The sequence below is a fragment of the Pipistrellus hanaki genome, assembly GCF_964339955.1.
Source record: "Pipistrellus hanaki genome assembly, chromosome: 13".
NCBI lineage: Eukaryota > Metazoa > Chordata > Mammalia > Chiroptera > Vespertilionidae > Pipistrellus > Pipistrellus hanaki.
Genome location: NC_140515.1, coordinates 34,140,305 through 34,160,677, shown reverse-complemented (window position 1 = coordinate 34,160,677; position 20,373 = coordinate 34,140,305). Strand labels below are relative to the sequence as shown.

General features: G+C 40.1%; 1 protein-coding gene across 3 annotated transcripts in view; it reads left to right on the top strand.

Annotated features, from left to right (window-relative positions):
• Positions 1 to 20,373, top strand: part of PPP2R3A (protein phosphatase 2 regulatory subunit B''alpha) — a 99,858-nt gene that overhangs the window by 50,172 nt on the left and 29,313 nt on the right. For all 3 annotated transcript variants that reach the window (XM_084901762.1, XM_084901761.1, XM_084901763.1), the window contains 3 exons: positions 3,891 to 3,965; positions 15,065 to 15,151; positions 18,310 to 18,466. In XM_084901762.1, coding sequence (XP_084757888.1) covers positions 3,891 to 3,965; positions 15,065 to 15,151; positions 18,310 to 18,466 — 319 coding nt within the window. The remainder of the gene's footprint in view (positions 1 to 3,890; positions 3,966 to 15,064; positions 15,152 to 18,309; positions 18,467 to 20,373) is intronic.

Here is a 20,373-nt window from a genome sequence, read left to right as displayed (position 1 = left end):
CTCATTCTCAGTTCCTCACTATCCCTTTGTTTGTTTAACCTGCCCATGACTCTGCATATAGTCCCTTTATGAAAGGTTCATTTTAGTGAATTCTTTTCCCTGCTTGACTGAGTTTTATCAGAAGCTTTGACAGGAATATAAATTAAGCCTATACCAAGAAAATTACAACCAACAAAACTATGAGGTAGTGGACATTTTTATTTCCTTAAGTCTATGGAAAATTTTTTGCTATTGTTATTCCTCACCTGGGGATATTTTTTCCATTGATTTTTAGAGAGAGTGGAAAGGAGGGAGGGAGGGAGGGAGGGAGGGAGGGAGAGAGAGAGAGAGAGAAACATCGATGTGGGAGAGACACATGAATCACCTGCCTCGAACAGGGGCCAGGGATCAAACCTGCAACCCAGGATGTGCCCTTCAATGAATCCACAACCCTTCAATGCGTGGGCCAGTGCTCTAACCACTAAGCAACACCATCTAGGGTGGAGAATTTTTATTATTTAAGAAGTGGACTTGTGGAGTCTTCTGGTAAAAGGTGACAGAATGAATAAATACATTCTCCTTCCATTCCTCCCCCCCCCCCCAAAACTAATCTGTAGTTAAAATACAGAAACTTAAAAGGAATAAACCTATGAAAGTGAATGGGGTGGTAGAGAAGAACAGAGGGGAGAGAAAAATCAATGTATAAGAGATTTCAGTATTTCTTAGAGATGGAAAGAAGATGCAGGTATAGGAAACCACAGCCCAGAATGAGGTGCTGTGCATGGGCTGCAGTGGAGAAGTGAGCTACTCTGCTTTAGACTGCTTGTTAGGATCCCAGAGAGGCAGTAAATTCAGGGAAATATTAGATGTGGGGATTCATTGAAGGTTGGTGTACAGAATAATTGATAGTTGACTCCTTACCTGGTTCCCAAATATAAAGTACAGCCTGGTATGTACTTACAAATATAAACGAACTGACAAAACAAACAATAAATCATGTTAAGACAAATTCCAATGGAGGAACCTCCTAGACCAGTGGTCGCCAACCTTTCAGACCATGAACCACCAGTGGTCCGCGGACCAATGGTTGGTGACCGCTAATCCAAAGGTTTTCTTAAACTAGCAGTCGCCAACCTTTCAGACCGTTTGGCAACCGCTAGGCAGTATCTTACCGGTACTCCTCAAAACTGTTAAGGTCATCAAAACGAGGAAAGTCTGAGAAATTGGGTCCCAGGAGGCATGACAATTAAATGTAATAATGGGATCCTGGGTGGGATATTGGCACAGGAAAAATACATGAGGTGAACATTAAGGAAATGTGAATAAAGTGTAGCCTTTAATAATAGTAATAGTAATGTATCAAGATTTATTAATTATAACTAATGCTAATATAAGATGTTAATTCTAGAGGAAACTGGGTACAGGGTATATGAGAACTCATATACTATCTGCTTAATTAACTGTATAAATCTAAAACTGTTCTAAAAATTAAAGTATTTTTTAAAATAATTTCTATATTTTGAGATATTATATAAAACTAGAGGCCCAGTGCACTCAGTTGGGGTGGGGTACCCTCAGCCTGGCCTGCACCCTCTACAGTCCAGGAGCCCTCAGGGGATGTCCAACTGACAGCTTAGGTCTGCTCCCCATCAATTGGACATCCTTAGCACTGCCACTGAGGCAGGAGAGGCTCCCGCCACCACCGCTGCTCTCACCAGACATGAGCCCACTCCCTATGGGAGCACACTGACCACCAGGGGGCAGCTCCCGCATTGAGTATCTGCCCCCTGGTGGTCAGTGCACGTCATAGCAAACAGTTGTTCTGCCCTTTGGTTGATTTACATATTAGCCTTTTATTATATAGGATAAGAATAGAATGTCATGAAAACAGAATGCTATCACACACACACAAAAAAAGCTGTTAGAACTTTAAAACATAAATATCAAAATTTAAAATTTCAGCATAAGGCCTGGGAACTGAAGTTAAGGATATCTCTGGCATGCACATGCATGCATGCACACACACACAGGGAGAGAAGCAAAGAGAGAGACAGACATAGAGGATTGATTTAAGAGTTTCAACATCTAACTTACTGGAGTCTGTGAAGAAAGAAGGAGAAAAATGGAGAGGAGGAACTTACCAAATTATAATACAGAATCATCAATACAGGATGGAGAGATTGGAGTGACAGGGTAAGTCCACAGAGCAAGTACCCAGTGGGAATTCTTGGAATTCCTGTTTTACTCCTTGGGGAAAACACAACACGCTGTGTAACAAGTGGCTGATTAAAAATAGAATGTGACCCTCCCACACCAGCCTCTCATGCTCTCTGCAGTCACTGCCTACAGAATCAAACACAGTACACAAGTCCTTTGGTTGAAAGGAGCCACTGAATGCTAAGCACAATTAATTAAAAAAGGCATACATAAATATGTCCTCTTGGAATTTTAGAAAAACACTGATGAAGAGAAAATACTAAATGTTTCCAGAAAGAAAGAAAAAAAAAAAATCACCTTAAGAAAGGAACAAGAATTAGTGTGGTATTAGATTCTCATTGGCAAACCTGGGGAAATGGATTTGAACTCAGATTTCTATGTCCTGCCAAGCTATCAGTCAAATAAAAGATTAGAATAAAGACATTTAAAAACTCTGGAAGTTGCCGGCATAGGTCAGTGATTGAGCATTGACCAATGAACCAGGAGGTCATGGTTTGATTTCTTTCAGAGCACATGTCTGAGTTTTGGGCTCGACCCCCAGTGTGGGGCATGCAGGAGGCAACCAATTAATGATTCTCTCTCATCATTGTTTTCATCTCCCTCTCCCTCTCCCTTTCTCTCTGAAATAAAAAAAAAATACATGTATGTATATATATTTTTTTAATTCAGGAAGTTTATCTCCTATTTTCTTAGACAGTTACAGTAGTCTCTTATCTTTATTTGTGGTTTTGTTTTCCAACGTTTCAGTTAGCTGTGCTCAACCACAGTCTGAAAATACTAAATGGAAAATTCCAGAAATAAATAATTTATAAGTTTTAAATAGCAGGTCATTCTGAATAGCATGATAAAATCTTGTGCCAGTCTGTCCTGGAAATGAATCATCCTTTTGTCCAGCATATTCACGTTGTATATGCTACACACCACTTATTAGCCATCTCGGTCATCAGATTGACTATTGTGGTATTGCAGTGCTTGTGTTCATGGCCATTGATTAGAGAGAGTGGAAGGGAAGAGGGAGGAGAGGGAGAGAGAGAAACATTGATATGAGTCACACCAATTGGTCGCCCCCCTGTATGTGCCCCAGTTGAGGCCAGGAATGGAACCTGCGACCTTTCGGTACACGGGCCAGTGCTCACGTATTTTAAAATAAATAAAGTTCGAAATTGAAAACAGATTTCTCCACACAGTTATTTTAATGGATATTAGCTAGCTGGCTCACACAACTTAACATAGACTTCAAGCTACTTGGCTACATGGCTTTCCCCCTCCCCGCAAAAAATTTCTGTCTCTAGGTTAAGAAAGAATCAGTCTAGTTTGCTTGTTTCTGTCATCCTTTCTGTGTAAATTTCATTTAGCAATCTCTACCAAGATCTGTGGGATGAATTTCCCTGACATTCTTGATGTTAGAATTATTGTATATACTGACCTCTAAAATATTTGATTCATAAATCACCAAATATAGCTAAATTTAAATTTTAACTTTTTATTAAAATGTACTATGCATATAGAAAACACAAATAAATATGCTTGTGATAAAATTTGAATATAATATATTAATTTAATCTTAAGTGTATTGTTCAATATTCTAAAATAGTGAGTTTGCTCAACTGGCAACATATTTCTACAGAAAGGAAGAAGGAAACTCCATAGTAGTTTTCTATGTTTAACTTAGTTTTGGTTTTGTTCTTTTTCAGGATGTGGTGGATACACACCCTGGCCTCACGTTCCTAAAAGATGCTCCAGAATTCCACTCCCGCTATATCACCACGGTAAGCTGAGTCCTCTTTGTCTTAATATAACTCTGAGTCTCCTTTTTATCACTACCTACTATCCAGGCTTTCAAATTTTTATGCAAAAGGTAACATGGGCAATAATGATTATTTTAAGATCACCTTAAGGAAGGAAGGTGATCTGTTTCTTTCTTGTATGTATCCAGTGCTTTAAGAGATCTCTTGTATATAAAATTAAAGTAATATATTCATACTGTCTGGTCTTATGAAGTATACCTTTTGCTGTGTCGTAAATATTGATACCCAGTTGCATAAAATACTGAAATGAATTTTCAAGTCTTTCGAGAAAAAGAAGTGTCTGTAGTACCTCAGAGTTAGAAGTGGATTTAGTATTAAGAAATAGCCTGTGTGGCCCAGCCAGTTTGGCTCAGTGGTTGAGCATCGATCTATGAACCGGGAGGTCATTGTTCGATACTGGTCAGGGCACATTTAGGGTTGTGGGCTCGTTCCCCAGTGTAGGGTATGCAGGAGGCAGTCAATTAGTGATTCTCATCATTGATGTTCCTATCCCTCTTCCTCTCTGAAATCAATAAAAAAATATTTTTTAAAAAGAAATAGCTTGCCCTAACCAGTTTGGCTCAGTGGATAAAGCATCAGCCTACAGACTGAAAGGTCCAGGTTCAGTTCCGATCAAGGGCATGTACCTTGGTTGCGGGCACATCCTCAGTAGGTGGTGTGCAAGAGGCAGCTGAATTGGTTTCTCTTTCTTCGATGTTGCTAACTCTCTATCCCTCGCCCTTTCTCTCTGTAAAAAAATCAATAAAGTATATTTTTAAAAATAGCATGTGTGTAATTAGAAAACAAATCATGTAAGAATTACAATAACATAATTACAATCTCCTTCTTTTGAGGTGCTTTCTCATTCTGTTTCCACATGACACACTCCCTTACTTCATCCAGATGTGTGCTCATTTGATCAGTCTCAGGCAGGAATAGAATTATGTATGAGCGTACACAGGCATGCCAGGCATACAGCAGCCACGTCAGGCATTCTCTGTCCTAGTTCCCAGGTTATCTTCTAAGGAATTCCAAAGATGAGCCCCACGCACACTTCAAATTCATTGCCACACTCAAGTGAGACGTCCCTTTTTTTTAAAATAAGTTTTTATTGTTCATATTATTACAAATGTTCCTTTTTTTCCCCCCACCATTGCTCTCCTCCACCAGGTTCCCACCCCACCCTCTGCCCTTTCCCCACTCCCCATTGTCCTCATCTATAGGTGCACAGTTTATGTTCAGTCTCTTCCCACGCCCCCCTCTCCCCTTTTCCCCAAGAATCGTCAGTTCACTCCCCTTCCATACCTCTGATTCTATTATATTCAACAGTTACTATTGTTCATCAGATTTTTTTTTTTTAATTTCCTTGGTTTTTAGATTCACTTGTTCATAATTTTTATCTTTGTTTACTTTTTCTTCTGAAAGAACCCCCTTCAGCAATTCATATAATTCTGGTTTGGTGGTGATGAACTCCTTTAGCTTTTTTTTTTTTATTAGTGAAGCTCTTTATCTGACCTTCGATTCTGAGTGATAGCTTTGCTGGATAGATTATCTTTGGCTGTAGGTTCTTACTATTCATCACCTTGAATATTTCTTGCCATTCCCTTCTGGCCTGCATGGTTTTTGTTGAGAAATCAGCTGACAGTTGTATAGGTGCTCCTTTATAGGTAACTACCTTCTTTGCTCTTGCTTCTTTTAATATTCTCTCTTTGTCTTTTGCTCTTGGAATTTTAATTATGAGGTGTCTTGGTGTGGTCCTCTTTGGATTCCTTTTGTTTGGAGTTCTGTGCGCTTCCTGGACTTGTAAGTCTAATTCTTTCACCAGGTGGGGGAAGTTTTCTGTCACTATTTCTTTCAGTATGTTTTCGATATCTTGCTCTCTCTCATCTTCTGGGACCCCCATAATTCTGATGTTGGTTCACTCGAAGTTGTCCCAGAGGTTTCTTACATTATCTTCAATTTTCTGGATTCTTTTGCCTTCTAGCTTCTGTGGAGGAGTGTCTTCTGGCTCTTTATGTTCCAAATCTTTGACTTGATTCTTGCGATCTTCCCTTCTGTTTTTAGGACTCTGTAAAATACGTTTTATTTCAGACAATGTATTCTTTATTTCTTGTTGATCCCTTATCATTTCTTGTTGATCCCTTATCATTTCTTGTTGATTCCTTATTAATTCTAGTTGATCTCTTTTCATATCCTCATAGGTCTTATCCATCTTTTCTAGGAAATTCTTGAAAAACCTTATAAGCGTAGATTTGAACTCTATATCCAGACGCTTTTTGTCCTCCATTTCTTTCCTTTGTGATCTATAATATTTTGTTGTCGCATTTCGCAGTTACAGATGGGACGGGGTTTCAGGGTGGAGCCTGCAGCTTTGGCTTCCGTCAGCCCCGCCCTATGCGGGTCCTTCAGTGCTCGCTGCCGGCACCTCTGAGAAAAAGGTGCCCTCGATTTTCGCCTGCTGCCAAACAGTCTATGCTCTCCCCCAATGAGCCCGGTATTGGGGTTCAGTTCAGCTGGAAGTGGAGTTGGAGGTGGCGTTCAGAGCAGTCTGGAGCCCCAGTCTCCTTCCGGCCAGGGCAATCCCGCGGCACAGCCGACCGTCCCTTCTCTGCGCGCAATGTGTGCGCCTCCGGGACCTCCTTTCTCCGCTTCCCCGGGTTCTGCCTTACAGCCCAGCTCCCTATGGCTGAGCCTGGGTCCCCGGGGTCTGGCCTAGAACTGGGGTTCAGAGCAGTCGGGGGCCCAGCACAGTCGGAGTTTTATCTCCTTCCCGCTAGGGAACGCCAGCCAGGCAATCCGCCTCCCCCTCCTCTCCGGCTCCGTCTTCTCCGTGTGCTGCGTGTCTCCGTACCTTAGGCTTTTACAGCTCCTCCGCGCCTCCTTCTGGTTTTCTCCTTGCTTCTCGCTGTAGAATTTCCAGTAAGTCAACCTTCCTGTAGTCTGGGCAATGTCCGTTTTATATTTTAGTTGTATTTTATTGAAATTGTTGTGTGCGGCTGCGGCTAGGTGTTCACCTGGGCGCAGCCATCTTGGATCCTTCCAAGTGGGATGTCCCTTGTCTCTGGCTCAGATTCCCCAGAATATAGGCCAGTCTCCTCTAAGGAAAACCCTCTCATTCTTAAGGTGCTTTTGTTTGCCATGGATTTGTTGCATTCTGTTGAGTTTCAGAAAACTGCTGCGGTTTTTTCTTCCTATAGGAACTTCATTCTTGCTTTCACTATTGGTTTTCATCTGTCATAAAGCTTTGCAAGACTTTAAGCCAGAAGGTGTCACTGTCATGTAAGAGTGTTTCAGAAGTTATTTTTTTCCTGTTACCACACTATACTAAACTACCTCCACCAAAATCACCGACCCAGTCACCCTTCTTCCTCACCTGCATTACTTCTAATTGGTCCCTCTCTCACACCCTCATTGCCCTACCATCTAGTCTCCACAAAGCCAAGTTATCCTTTGAAAGTGTAAATTAGATCATGTCACTCCTCTGATCAATCCCTCCACTGGTTTGCCATCTCACTCTGAGTAAAAACCAGAGTCCTTGCCAAGACTCTCCATAATCCACCCTCACATGTCGTGCCCTCTGATCTTATCTCCTACCACCCTACCTTCAGCCACAATGGCCTCCTCAGTGTCTGGAAAATACTAACTTCTGCCTCAGGTGCTTTGTTCTTATTCTTTCCTCTGCCTGGATTGCTCTTCCTACAGATTTCCACATGACTGGCTCCCTTACTTCAGCCAGATGTGTGCTCAGATATTTCTTCATTGGGGAGGCCTTTCCTGGTTCTTCCTCTACATTCTCTGCCCTTCTTCTTCCTCTGCTCCCTTCCCCTTACTCTCTATTCCATTGCTCTAGTTTATTTCCTTCTTAGCTCTTTTTTGTTCACATAGAATTCACTCCTGATATTTAAATTTTTTGTTTGTTGTCCATCTCCTTCTCTGTAATATAAACTTCATGAGAACAGGGACTTCTTTGTATTTTAACTGCTGTATTTCCAATAGCTAGAATACTGCCTGGCACATCACAGATGCACAGAAAATATTTATTGAGTGAATAGTAAAATTATTCATGCTTAAGAATTCTACACATCAATGGACGTAAAACTCTGGGGAGGGAGGGCATGTATGGAAGTGGGCGGGGGATTGGTAAGGTATGTACACATATAATACCTTAATTTAAAAAATTGGGATTTTTTAAATTAAAAAAAAAAAAGAATTCTACACATCAATTCTGGCTCCAATCCAAAAGGAATTATCGGGTCCTAATTGTTAAAAGTTCTATAAACTAAACTTGGGTATATTAATAGCATAATCTGGGACCTTAAGAATTGGATAAGATTTTGAGATAATCTAGTACAACCTTCTACCATTACAGAACATGGTCTCTATAGATGATCTTTTGTTGAAATTTTTTATTCACATAGAATTCACATTTTCTGAGAAATTCTATTGTGTTAATTGTTAACCAAAAAGAACTACATTAGTCAATCACATTTATATATTATTATTTACATCTTTAAAACATATACTTTATTATTAATATTATGCTGCTTTATCCCAGATTCACAGAAATTAATCCATTATTTAAAGGTAGTATTAAAGTATAAAGTACTATGATGAAATAATGACAATTATTTCAAAACAGCATCTCTATATATAAAAGCCTAAGCGACTGGCCAACCATTCAACTGTCTGACCAGTAGCTATGATGTGCACTGATCACCAAGGGGCAGATGCTCAACACAGGAGCTGCCGAATTGTAGTGACTTGGCAGCTGTGGTTCTCAGGTGATGCACCCAGAACTGAGAGAAGGGAGCCTGATTCTGAGTGTGTCACCCGAGAACTGCCCTCTCGCAATCCGGACCCCTCTGGGGATGTTAGAGAACTGGTTTCAGCCTGATCCCCACAGGCCAGTCTGAGGGACCCCACCTGTGTACAAATCTGTGCACCGGGCCTCTAGTTATAACATAAACAGTAAATAAGATCCAGTTGAGAAGATAGAATGTGAATCTGTGTGTACTGAGATAAATGTATCTGCAGTTGTGATAATCTCATACTACCCAAAGAAAAGTACAAATAAAAAGTATCACAGTGAATATCTGGAAACAAAATGTTTTTGGAATGGTTATCATTTCTCTCCAGTGCCTTTTGTGTTATGAAAGTTGGTCAGATAATGGCATGAAGTCATTGAAACTTTTACATTATTTCAGAGTACAGTGAGGTTTTCTAGAAAAATATAAAGTAAGCTTTTTAGTGTAATATTAATTGATTTTGTCATTAAAGGTGTAAAAGTGGACAAATTAGTGAGGCACAATTCTCTACCCTTCCCATGGCAAAAACAGATGAGATCACTCTACTCCCAATGTATTTATAAAGATCAGCCTCAGAATTAATGATCAATATCTCGGAAAAAGCAAAATTAATTCATCATATGACCTTATTGAATGTTATGTAATCTCAGTGACACACAGTGTAGAACAGTTAATACAGAGTGGGGCAAAAGTAGGTTTACAGTTGTTGGTATAAAAAAAACAATACAGTAATCCTATATAATAAAAGAGTAATATGCAAATTGACCAACAGCAGAACAACTGGTCACTATGCCACACACTGGCCACCAGGGGGCAAACGTTCAATGCAGGAGTCAGTGTGCTCAGCCAGAAGCCAGGCTGACAGCCAGTGAGCCAGCGAGTGCAGAGGAGGTGGTGGGAGCCTCTCCGCCTCCACGGCCGCGCTAAGCATGCCCCACTGATGGCTTAGGACTGCTCCTCACAGTCGGACATACCCTGAGGGCTCCGGGACTGTGAAAGGGTGCAGGCCAGACTGAGGGGACCCTCCCCCTCTCAGTGCACGAACGTCGTGCACTGGGCCTCTAGTTGATAAATAATAATACAAGAATAAACTGTGTTTCATGTTCTCACAATTGTAAACCATACTTTTGCCCCACCCTGTACATTTTGTTTGCATGATGGAGTTATTCAGTTATTTCACTTTATGGTTGGGAGAAACTGATGACAAGAGTATAACTCAAGTATTAGCTTATATGTGGCACATATACAGTGAAGAATAGTTGGGCAACTTATTTTCTATTTATCACTGAAAACCTATGCTGTAGAAGAAAAGGTTTTATTTGTTTATTTGTAGCTATTTTTAGGCTAGACAGACAGAGCACCAACTGTGCATACAGTAAATATGGACATCACTAGCTAAATAAGATTGCACCTAATGTCACTCCATTATTCTCCTTTATTTCCAAAGAAGAGTTGGCAATGGAGAAATAAGCCATTTGACAGCAAATGAAAATGAAAATTTGAAATACTAGCAAATTGAGAATGCAGTTTTGCATGATGTGCAGAGAAATTGCCAGTAAATAAGAGACCGCTTATCCCAACTGGCATATGCTGACTTTTGAGGAAAGAGGTGCTCACATAAGCTTTATTAAAATAAGTGATGAGATTGAAAATACTTCTTTATGACATTGGTGCTAGCAACAAAAGATATTTCTGTGGCTCATCCACATGGTGTCTTAATGATGTATTCAATGTCTTGATTGACCCGAATCCATCACTTCTGACTGAAATGCCAGGATTTTAATTGTTGAGGACAAGATACTGATATTTCCTGAGATGACTAAACTGTGCTAGAGACTGCTCATCACTAACAGCTTAACTCTTTACCCTTGAGAAGTTTTCCTCTTAACAAAGAACTGATATTTATTAGATAGATTTTTTTTTTTTTTAGTCCAATTCTGCAGGAGACCATGGAAAAGTACTTTTCAGAGCCATATTGAACAGAGTGGGTCAGGAATCCATTCATCACACCCTGCCAAATAGAAGAGCCAGACTTCCAACATTTGAGTATGTTTATCTGCTTTCAAGTGAGCAGTCTCTTAGTAACTAGTGTTTGCATTCTGTCTAGTCATCAAAAACTATCTGACAGATCCACCAAATACTTCCATTTCTGGTGACCTGCAATTGTGAATTAGAGGCCTCCAATTCAGTAGAGATAAAGAAAAAGAAAGGAAACTGACTTAAAATTCAAATGATCAAGTTGACTAGAGATCTCTTAGTGAAAAATTGTCAAATTTTATTCCTCTCACTGGCAGTAAACAATTATTATTATTAACTTTAAAATTTTGTCCTATATTTTTTAATAAGTAATTTCTTTTTTACTTCCCTAAAAGCGGTAGGCCAAAGTTAGAAGGAAAAATGTATGTAGAACCAATAGCTACATGTTTTCACCACTAGATGGTGCCCTTACCTCAGTAAGCTAAAATGCTGAATCAGTAACGTGGAAACATAAATGTGCTGATGAAGTGGGGCCACTAAATAAGGAGGTATTTTAGGCAATGGAAAAATAGAATACAGGTTCATTTTTTTCCCCAGGTACATTTTTATAGCATTATAGAAGTATGTTAGAAGAGGCTAAAATAGGAAATATTTAATAGCATTAATGTTTGCAAGTTTAAAAAATTCTGTCAAAAAACAAAAAATAGACAAGAAAGGAGTAAAATAAGAAGCAAAAATGCACATTAAAGATTTATAATTTTAAGTGTAATAATATTCCATAAGTAATATAAAATATCTGAGGAGTATATAAATATAAAATTTATAGAGATAGGAAACTTAGACTTTAAGATAAATTTATATTCAAAATTGAGAAATAACCACAAAAATATAATGTTCAACAAAGGAAAATATCTATCTCTACAGATAGGTATTTTTCCATTGCCTAAAATACACACACACACACACACACACACATATATATATATATATATATATATATATTTTTTTTTTTTTTTTTTTTTTTTCCTATGCTAAAAAGTCCTCCAGCTTTTTTATATGAACTTCAGCCAAGCTAGTGCTAAGAATACAGTGTTAAATAAGACACATTCTCTGCCCTGAAACAGCTCAGTTAGAGTTGGAGTGATTGGGGCCAGTTGGAAAATTAAACGCCAAGCAGTTCCATTTCCCACTTAATGCAGGAATCCTAACAACTTCTAAATAATAGTGGTAAGAAGAAACTTCACTTCCTCATACAGCCCATTGCTTCAGAGAGTTAATTTTAGGAAACTCCTCCTTATATTGAAATATTTCAGTATAAAGGCATTTCTATCTAGTAGTTCTAGTTCTGAGCTCTGGGACAACAAAAAGAGCCAGCTTCTTCGACCTGATAGTCAATCATTCAGATCATGGACACATCTACACTCTTAATTTTTCCTCAAGAAGTGAGCATTACTCCATTAGTAATATCTTTCACAATAATTTAGACTATATTAACCCTTTCTGCACATTTTATATTCAATCTATAAATCACTTTTTATATTCAATCTTAAATCACAGACAACAATACTATTTTATATAAAATATTAATTAGAGACTTTTCTTAGTTGGCATCCATACTATTCGTAACTCTGAACAGCGTTATTCAACTAGCTGTGAATCCAACACATTTATTTCTACCACAGATGTAACACAAAAGTCTACACTGTGCCACTGAAACTTGGTCAAGGAATGGTATGAAATCATTGAAACTTTATGAGGTGATACCTCATTAATTTAGCAAGCAATTTTCCAAAGAAGACATACATATGGCCAACAAGTAAATAAAAAGATAGATGCTCAACATCACTAATCATCAGGGAAATGAAAATCAAAATCAAAATGAGATATCACCTCGTACCTGGCTATTATAAAAAAGACTAATGGCCTGGTGCACGGAATTCGTGCACAGAGGGGAGGATCCCTCAAGCCAGCCTGCACCCTCTCCAATCATGGACCCTTGGGGGATGACCTATTGTCAGCAGTCGAACATCCCTCTTGTAATCTGAAACTGCTGGCTCCTAATCGCTCACCTGCCTGCCTGCCTGGTCACCCCTAACTGCCTCTGCCTGCCTGCCTGCCTGGTCACCCCTAACTGCCTCTGTCTGCCTGCCTGCCTGGTCACCCCTAACTGCCTCTGCCTGCCTGCCTGCCTGGTCACCCCTAACTGCCTCTGCCTGCCTGCCTGCCTGGTCACCCCTAACTGCCTCTGCCTGCCTGCCTGCCTGCCTGGTCACCCCTAACTGCCTCTGCCTGCCTGGTCACCCTAACTGCCTCTGCCTGCCTGCCTGCCTGGTCACCCCTAACTGCCTCTACCTGCCTGCCTGCCTGGTCACCCCTAACTGCCTCTACCTGCCTGCCTGCCTGGTCACCCCTAACTGCCTCTACCTGCCTGCCTGCCTGGTCACCCCTAACTGCCTCTGCCTGCCTGCCTGCCTGGTCACCCCTAACTGCCTCTGTCTGCCTGCCTGGTCACCCCTAACTGCCTCTACCTGCCTGCCTGCCTGGTCACCCCTAACTGCCTCTACCTGCCTGCCTGCCTGGTCACCCCTAACTGCCTCTACCTGCCTGCCTGCCTGGTCACCCCTAACTGCCTCTGTCTGCCTGCCTGCCTGGTCACCCCTAACTGCCTCTGCCTGCCTGCCTGCCTGGTCACCCCTAACTGCCTCTGTCTGCCTGCTTGGTCACCCCTAACTGCCTCTGTCTGCCTGCCTGCCTGGTCACCCCTAACTGCCTCTGCCTGCCTGCCTGCCTGGTCACCCCTAACTGCCTCTGCCTGCCTGCCTGCCTGGTCACCCCTAACTGCCTCTGTCTGCCTGCCTGATCACCCCAACCTCTCTGCATACCTGCCTGCCTGATTGCCCCCAACTGCCCTCCCCTGTTGGCCTGGTTGCCGCCAACTTCCCTCCGCTGTCAACCTGACAGCAGGGTAGGGTGAGGAATGCTGAGTAGCAGAAGTCTGGACCTTCATCCTGAAAGGCTAGTTGTTCCCTGTTCTGTTTGAGAATTACTCTGCTAAAGAATCCAGAAGCAGGATGATAGTTTAGTCCCTCACTAGATCTTTTTGGATAGGTGTCCAAATGTCTTTCCTTTTTGTGTTCTTGTACTAAAATAGCATTTTAAAATACTCTAACCTTGCCCTAGCCAATTTGGCTCAATGGATAGAGCGCTGGCCCTGAAGGGTCCTGGGTTTGATTTTGGTCAAAAGCACGTACCTCAGTTGCAGGCTCAATTCCTGGCCCTCTTGCATCAATGTTTCTCTCTATTTCTCTCTCTCTCTCTCTCTGCCCCTCCCCCCTTTCCTCTCTCTAAAAATCAATGGAAAAATATCCTCAGGTGAGGATTAACAAAAATTAAAAGGATCTAACCTCTTTCATGATAACAACTAAGAATATAGGATTTCTATGTTAGACAATTAAAATTAAAACCAAAATACCCCACAGAAAGCTGCTTAAATTGTCCTCATCTCAGCTTCCTTTTGGAGGAAATAATACAACAACTAATAGATCAAAATTAATTGGGTAGGGATAACCCCAGGTAAAGTTGTTAAGAATGCCCTGTGGCCTCCTGCCTTGTCTTTCTTTTCCAGCTCTCCCCTAAACCACAGCACACACATCCCCAATCTCATACACATTTGCTACCCAGCCCTTCCCTCCCATCCTGTCCAGTATCTTCTCCATAGTTTCATATCTGTTTAACTCAATAAAACACTAGCTAACAACAAAATTGTTAATGCCCAAATAAGGATCCAGGATGTAAATTATCACAATGTATTTGAATTTATAGAGAGACCCTGCAAGACTGTCTTAAGGACTCCAATGAATTAGGCTATAATAACCAAAATAATGCTTTCTTGAATCCTATCACACTGGCAGCCATTCTTCTGACCCATTGATATTCAGCAAACCCGGTATATATTCCCCCCTCATTTACCTTTCCCAAACATCCAGTACTGCTTGAGTCAGGCATCACAGTATAAGATGATAAACTAAGAAAGTGACATGGAGGCAGCGGGGCAAAGGCAGACTTGTGGAAAGACATTACTTTTTTTATTCTTGGACTGTTAGGGGCAGATGCAAGCTATATAGTTGTAGATTTTTTTAAAGAGTTCATTTTTAATTTTTATTATAAATGATACTTGACATAATCTAAAAGCCAAAATTTATCTGATTTATAAAGTATGTTGATAAGATGCAGTAGCCTTTGGTGAAGTAATTGATATCTTTAATGTTTTTATCTGGTTTTGTTTTCCTTTGGAACCAGGTTATTCAAAGAATATTCTACACAGTGAACAGATCTTGGAGTGGGAAAATTACTTCGACAGAGATAAGAAAAAGCAACTTTTTGCAAGTATGCCTCATTGAAATTCACATATAAGGAACAATTTAAATAATATTTTTACTTCATTTAACAAATATTTGAGTGCTTATGTATGTGAAGTTCTGTCACTACTTTCAGTCAGTAAGCATTTATCAGATAACTGAGATGTGTTGGGAGGAACAAAGATGAATAATAAGGGATTTTTACATCAACACCTGCACTGCAGGGCAAAAGAGAAAGTGCACTGCCATACTTGGTTTGGCTCAGTGAATAAAATGTCAGCCTGCGGAATGTAAGGGTCCCGGGTTCGATTCCAGTCAAGGGCATATGCCTGGTTGCGGGCTCGATCCCCAGTAAGGGGGGGTGGGGTTGCAGGAATCAGCCAATCAATGATTCTCTATCATCATTGATGCTTCTCTCTCCCTTCCTCTCCCTTCCTCTCAGAATCATTAAAAATATACAGTATTAAAAAAAAAAAAAAGTGCACTGTCACACCTGACTTGAAAAATTCCACAGAAAAGTATAAATATGCAAAGAAGACCATAGAAGGACTGGCATGTGATCTTGACCTTGGAGATAACAGGAGTTTACCAAGATAGAAATTAGAAGAAAAGGGTATTCCAGATAAAGAAAGCAGCATAAGCAAGGCCCAGAAGCATGAAAGTGTCACGTTCAGGAACTACAGGACAGTCTTAAGTGGCCAAAGGCTCCACAGAGAGTGGCCAGTGATCAGGCTTGAGGAGTGAGATGGAGTGGGGTTGGGAAGGGCCTTGCAAAAGAAATAGAAGAATTCCAACTTGATGGTTTCAACAATGACCCTTTATCCAGCTCCTGCTAAAAATTCTTTCTAACAAAGAGTGCATTTTATTCAATTATTTTATTTATTTTATGAGAAAGTACTGACCACTAGTGGGAGCCTTTTACCGAGATAATCTTCATGCTGGATTGTTCAAGCCTCTGTTGTCCTGAAGAAGGTGAAAATGTTTGCACTTGGAAATAAATGAAATATTTCATTTTAAATGAATTATGCTAAAAGTAGTTTAAGCTAAGACGACCTTATTTAATGTATATTTTTTCTGACTTTATCTGGGACAGAGTAATGAAGAGTTGGCAAAATTAGCAGCCCATAATAGATATACAAACTTTTTGTATTCTAAAATGAACAGTAATCATCACAGTTATTATTAATATCTATTGCATACCTTGTGCATGCCTGGGCTCACAGTAGGTGATATGGATTGGGTTTAGATGTCAATAATTCCCTAAAATGCCTTATACCTCACTTTCCTGAAGCATATTAGAGTTTGTAGTTTCTGAATCATTATAGTTCTTTTTTAAAACTTGTGATAAAATGTGAGGCCCAAATATGATTGAATGATTTAGATAAGATCAAACAGCAATTAAGTGGCTGAATTAGAACTAGAATTCAAGTGTTGTTCTTCCTAGAGTATGACATATTCTCCTCTCTATTTTCTTCCTTACCCCTCTCCTTAGCCTTCCTCTTATACATGAATATATGCTCATAAAATCTCTCTATATAAAAAGCCAGCGACCGTACAGCCATAACAACCTTCAGGACCAGTCACTATGACGCCCACTGTGGCCAGCAAACTGGCCCGATCAGGGGGCGGGGCTGGCCTGCCAACCTCACGGCCCCTCCCCCCTGCTGGCCTGCCCCTGATCAGACTCTTCCACCCAGATTAAGAGCTGGCCTCCAGCCAAACGTTCCCTCCTTCCCCATAGCCAGCCTGCCCCCCCCCCCCACCTTCCCCTAATCAGCCTGCCCCACCATGATAGGCCCACAGCCCCTCCCCATGGCTGGCCCTGCCCCCAATTGGCCCCCAACCCCAATCGGGGTGGGGCCTGCAGGCCAATCACCTGCAGCCCCTACCCCCAACCAGCCTGGCCCTGACTGGGCCCTGAGAGGGGCAGGCTGGCCAGCCAACCTCCTGCCATCTCCTCCTCCTGACAGGCCCAGTCCCCATCTGCCCCGATTGGGACTGGGCCTCTGGTATTCTAATAACATTAACATATTTAGAATAATAATCTGAAGTCACTATTTACCTTATTACCCTGCATTTCACCCCCTTTTCCCTAGAGGGAACCCATTTATTTGTGGTTTTATTCATACATAGATATGAAAGTTAAAAGTATGGTTTTATATGGCTGGTTTTTTTAGTTGGGGTTTTTAGTGTTTTGTTTTTTAATAGAATTTACTAGGATGACATTAAACCCTGGCCAGTATTACTTAGTGGTTAGAGCATTGGCCCAAGCACTGAAGGGTCTCAAGTTTGACTCCCTGACTAGGGCACATACCTGGATTGCTGGTTCGAAAAACCCCAGCTACGGTCTGGGTAAGTTCAGAAGGCAACCAATCAATGTGTCTCTCTTATATCTATCTCTCTCCATCTCTCTCTCTCTCTCTCTCTCTCTTTCTTTCTCCCTCTCCCTCTCTCTCTTCCACTCTATCTAAATATCAATGGAAAAAATATCCCCAGGTGAAGATTAAAAAAAAAGAAAAGAAAAACCCTATATGTGGATGCCCACTCTTCATAATAAAATAGATGTCACTGCATAACTAAAAAGTTAAAAGCATGTCAATATGTGGCCATGTAACTAAGCCTGTTGTTTAATTGTTCTGTGCTTGTTGGTCTGGGGGCCTCGGATAGGCTGCAGTCCCCTTGGTGATGATCTTTCCCTTTTCTTGCTTTTAAATCCTCCATAGCACCTAACCCTTTGCTAAGCATATTACAGAGTTCATTAACACATTACAGAAAGATCACAAAGATTCTTGTGTTTTCTGCTGTAAGGCTTGTGGCCAAACACAAGAATTCTTTAAAAAGATATTAGCTTGTAAGAACATGTAATAAATAACTTCAAAACGCAATGGGTGTTTAAAGCGTGCCCTTAACATTTATGTAAAACGTTTTTTGTCATTGTTCAATAGAAACTTATCTGGCTACTGGGTAAAGCTAGCAATAAAACTACTGGTCCGAAATGTGTTAATGCTTATAGATTGATGAGGAGATTAAAGGGAGAGTGATGTTACCTATTAAAAGTTCCTGATTTGATACCAAAACTAAATTTTTAAGTTCGATTTAAAAGAAAAATTTACTAGATTCTGTATAATGCCCAAGGCTGGGTTTTCATAATTTTAAAATAAATTTTCTTTATTCATACCATTTCAGACTCTAGCGCTTTTGGAAGAGGAGGAAGATATAAACCAAATCACAGACTACTTTTCCTATGAACATTTTTATGTTATTTATTGTAAATTTTGGGAACTAGATAGTGATCATGACCTCTACATCAGCCAGGCCGATCTGTCTCGATACAATGACCAGGGTGAGTATCTATAGATGTTGATACTTAACTGTTTTGAAGAAGATTGTCCCCCACTCATTATGGAGAATTTCAATTTTTTAGCATAAAGGGCCAAGAATTTTTAAGTGGGAATAAGTGAAAATACTAATTTTTTTATTTAGAAGCCAGGTGTAGGAGAAGGGATATGGAGGTAAGTAAGCAATTACAGTTTTAGTTTTGATGAATTGGAGAGCCTGTGTTGTTTATTTTCTGATTATGAATTTAATAGTTTATTTGAAAGAGAATATGTATATTCCTTTATGAATTTCTCATAGTATTTATACACACGCATGGATAAAAATAACGTTTTGAAGGACTCATAAAAAACTTACTTTTAAAAGGAATTTAGTTCAGAAAATATATATTTTTTGCAAATGAGTCTTTTGTGCTTTCTTTTGTCAGAAAACAAAAAATTATATTTCACATACTCCTTTTTGCTTCACTTTTAGCAGTAGAAAACTTAGAACTGACTGACTTAACATTTTTAACCAAGATACAGTGGTTCATTCTACTCTCATAAGATGGTCCTTGTTCAGTTCTTACATGTCTCCTCAGGCACTGGTGATTTTTCTTAAGTCAACCTTAAAAGCCTTTTAAATGCAGCAGAGTACAAATCTTAAAGAAGTGCATTGAATTTTGCTTCTGCTATTTGGCACGTCTGTATACATCTTTAAAAAAGTTCATTCTACTAGCATATGATATTAAGTTTCATATAACTTTCATTTTTTTAAATATATTTTATTGATTTTTTACAGAGAGGAAGGGAAGATAGAGCTAGAAACATCGATGAGAGAGAAACATCAACCAGCTGCCTCCTGCACACCCCCAACCAGGGATGTGCCTGCAACCAATGTATATGCCCTTGACCGGAATCGAACCCAGGACCCTTGAGTCTGAAGGCCGACGCTCTATCCACTGAACCAAACTGGTTTCGGCTAACTTTCATTTTTAAGAAACAGAGTTCTGCCTCTCAGATTCTCAGGTGCCAATTAGGCGTGAAGAGGTAAATGCTCAAATGTATTTATTTGATAAGCATTTTATGAGTACTATTTCAAGTACTCATAGCCTTCCTGTCACCAAAAAAATGGACCTTATTCATTGAGTCAGTTTTATTAGCGATGCATCTTCTAATTACTAGTGACAGGTCATCTGTAGAATATGAGCCAGCCACTGGAAGTCATGAAAAAGCCTATGGGCTCCAAAGCACTATCTCTGACTGACATAACCATAATACTCATAATACATCGAAAAATAGTGTATATCTACACACAGCAACTCAGTCATGTTAAAGAGATTAAGTCTAGAAAAACAGGCAGTTGGACCTACATAATGAATGGGCCACTGAAACTATATAATTGCTCACTCACTGACCTGTTCTTAATTGGACAACATGATCTTCAGTTTTAGAGGGCTAAATCTTCCAAATCTTTAAAAAAAAAACACAAAAAACAAAAAAAAAACAACCCACAAAAAAACTTTCAAGAAATACTTTAGCTTGCCAAAACCGGTTTGGCTCAGTGAATAGAGCGTCAGCCTTCAGACTCAAGGGTCCTGGGTTCGATTCTGGTCAAGGGCATATACCTTGGTTGCCAGCATATCCCCAGTGGGGGGTGTGCAGGAGGCAGCTGATTGATGTTCCTCTCTCATTGATGTTTCTAACTCTCTATCTCTCTCTCTTCCTCTCTGTAAAAAAATCAATAAAACATATTTTTAAAAAATACTTTAGCTTTGGAATGAAATATTCTTGCCTTTCCTATACAACCTTCTTTTGTTCTATCTAGTTCAAATTATTAACCCCATAAACTAATGCTCAACAAATCTAGAGGGTCCTTACATAAGCTTCAGTACATGGCCAAACATGACTGTACTGACACCCATAGCCAAACTAA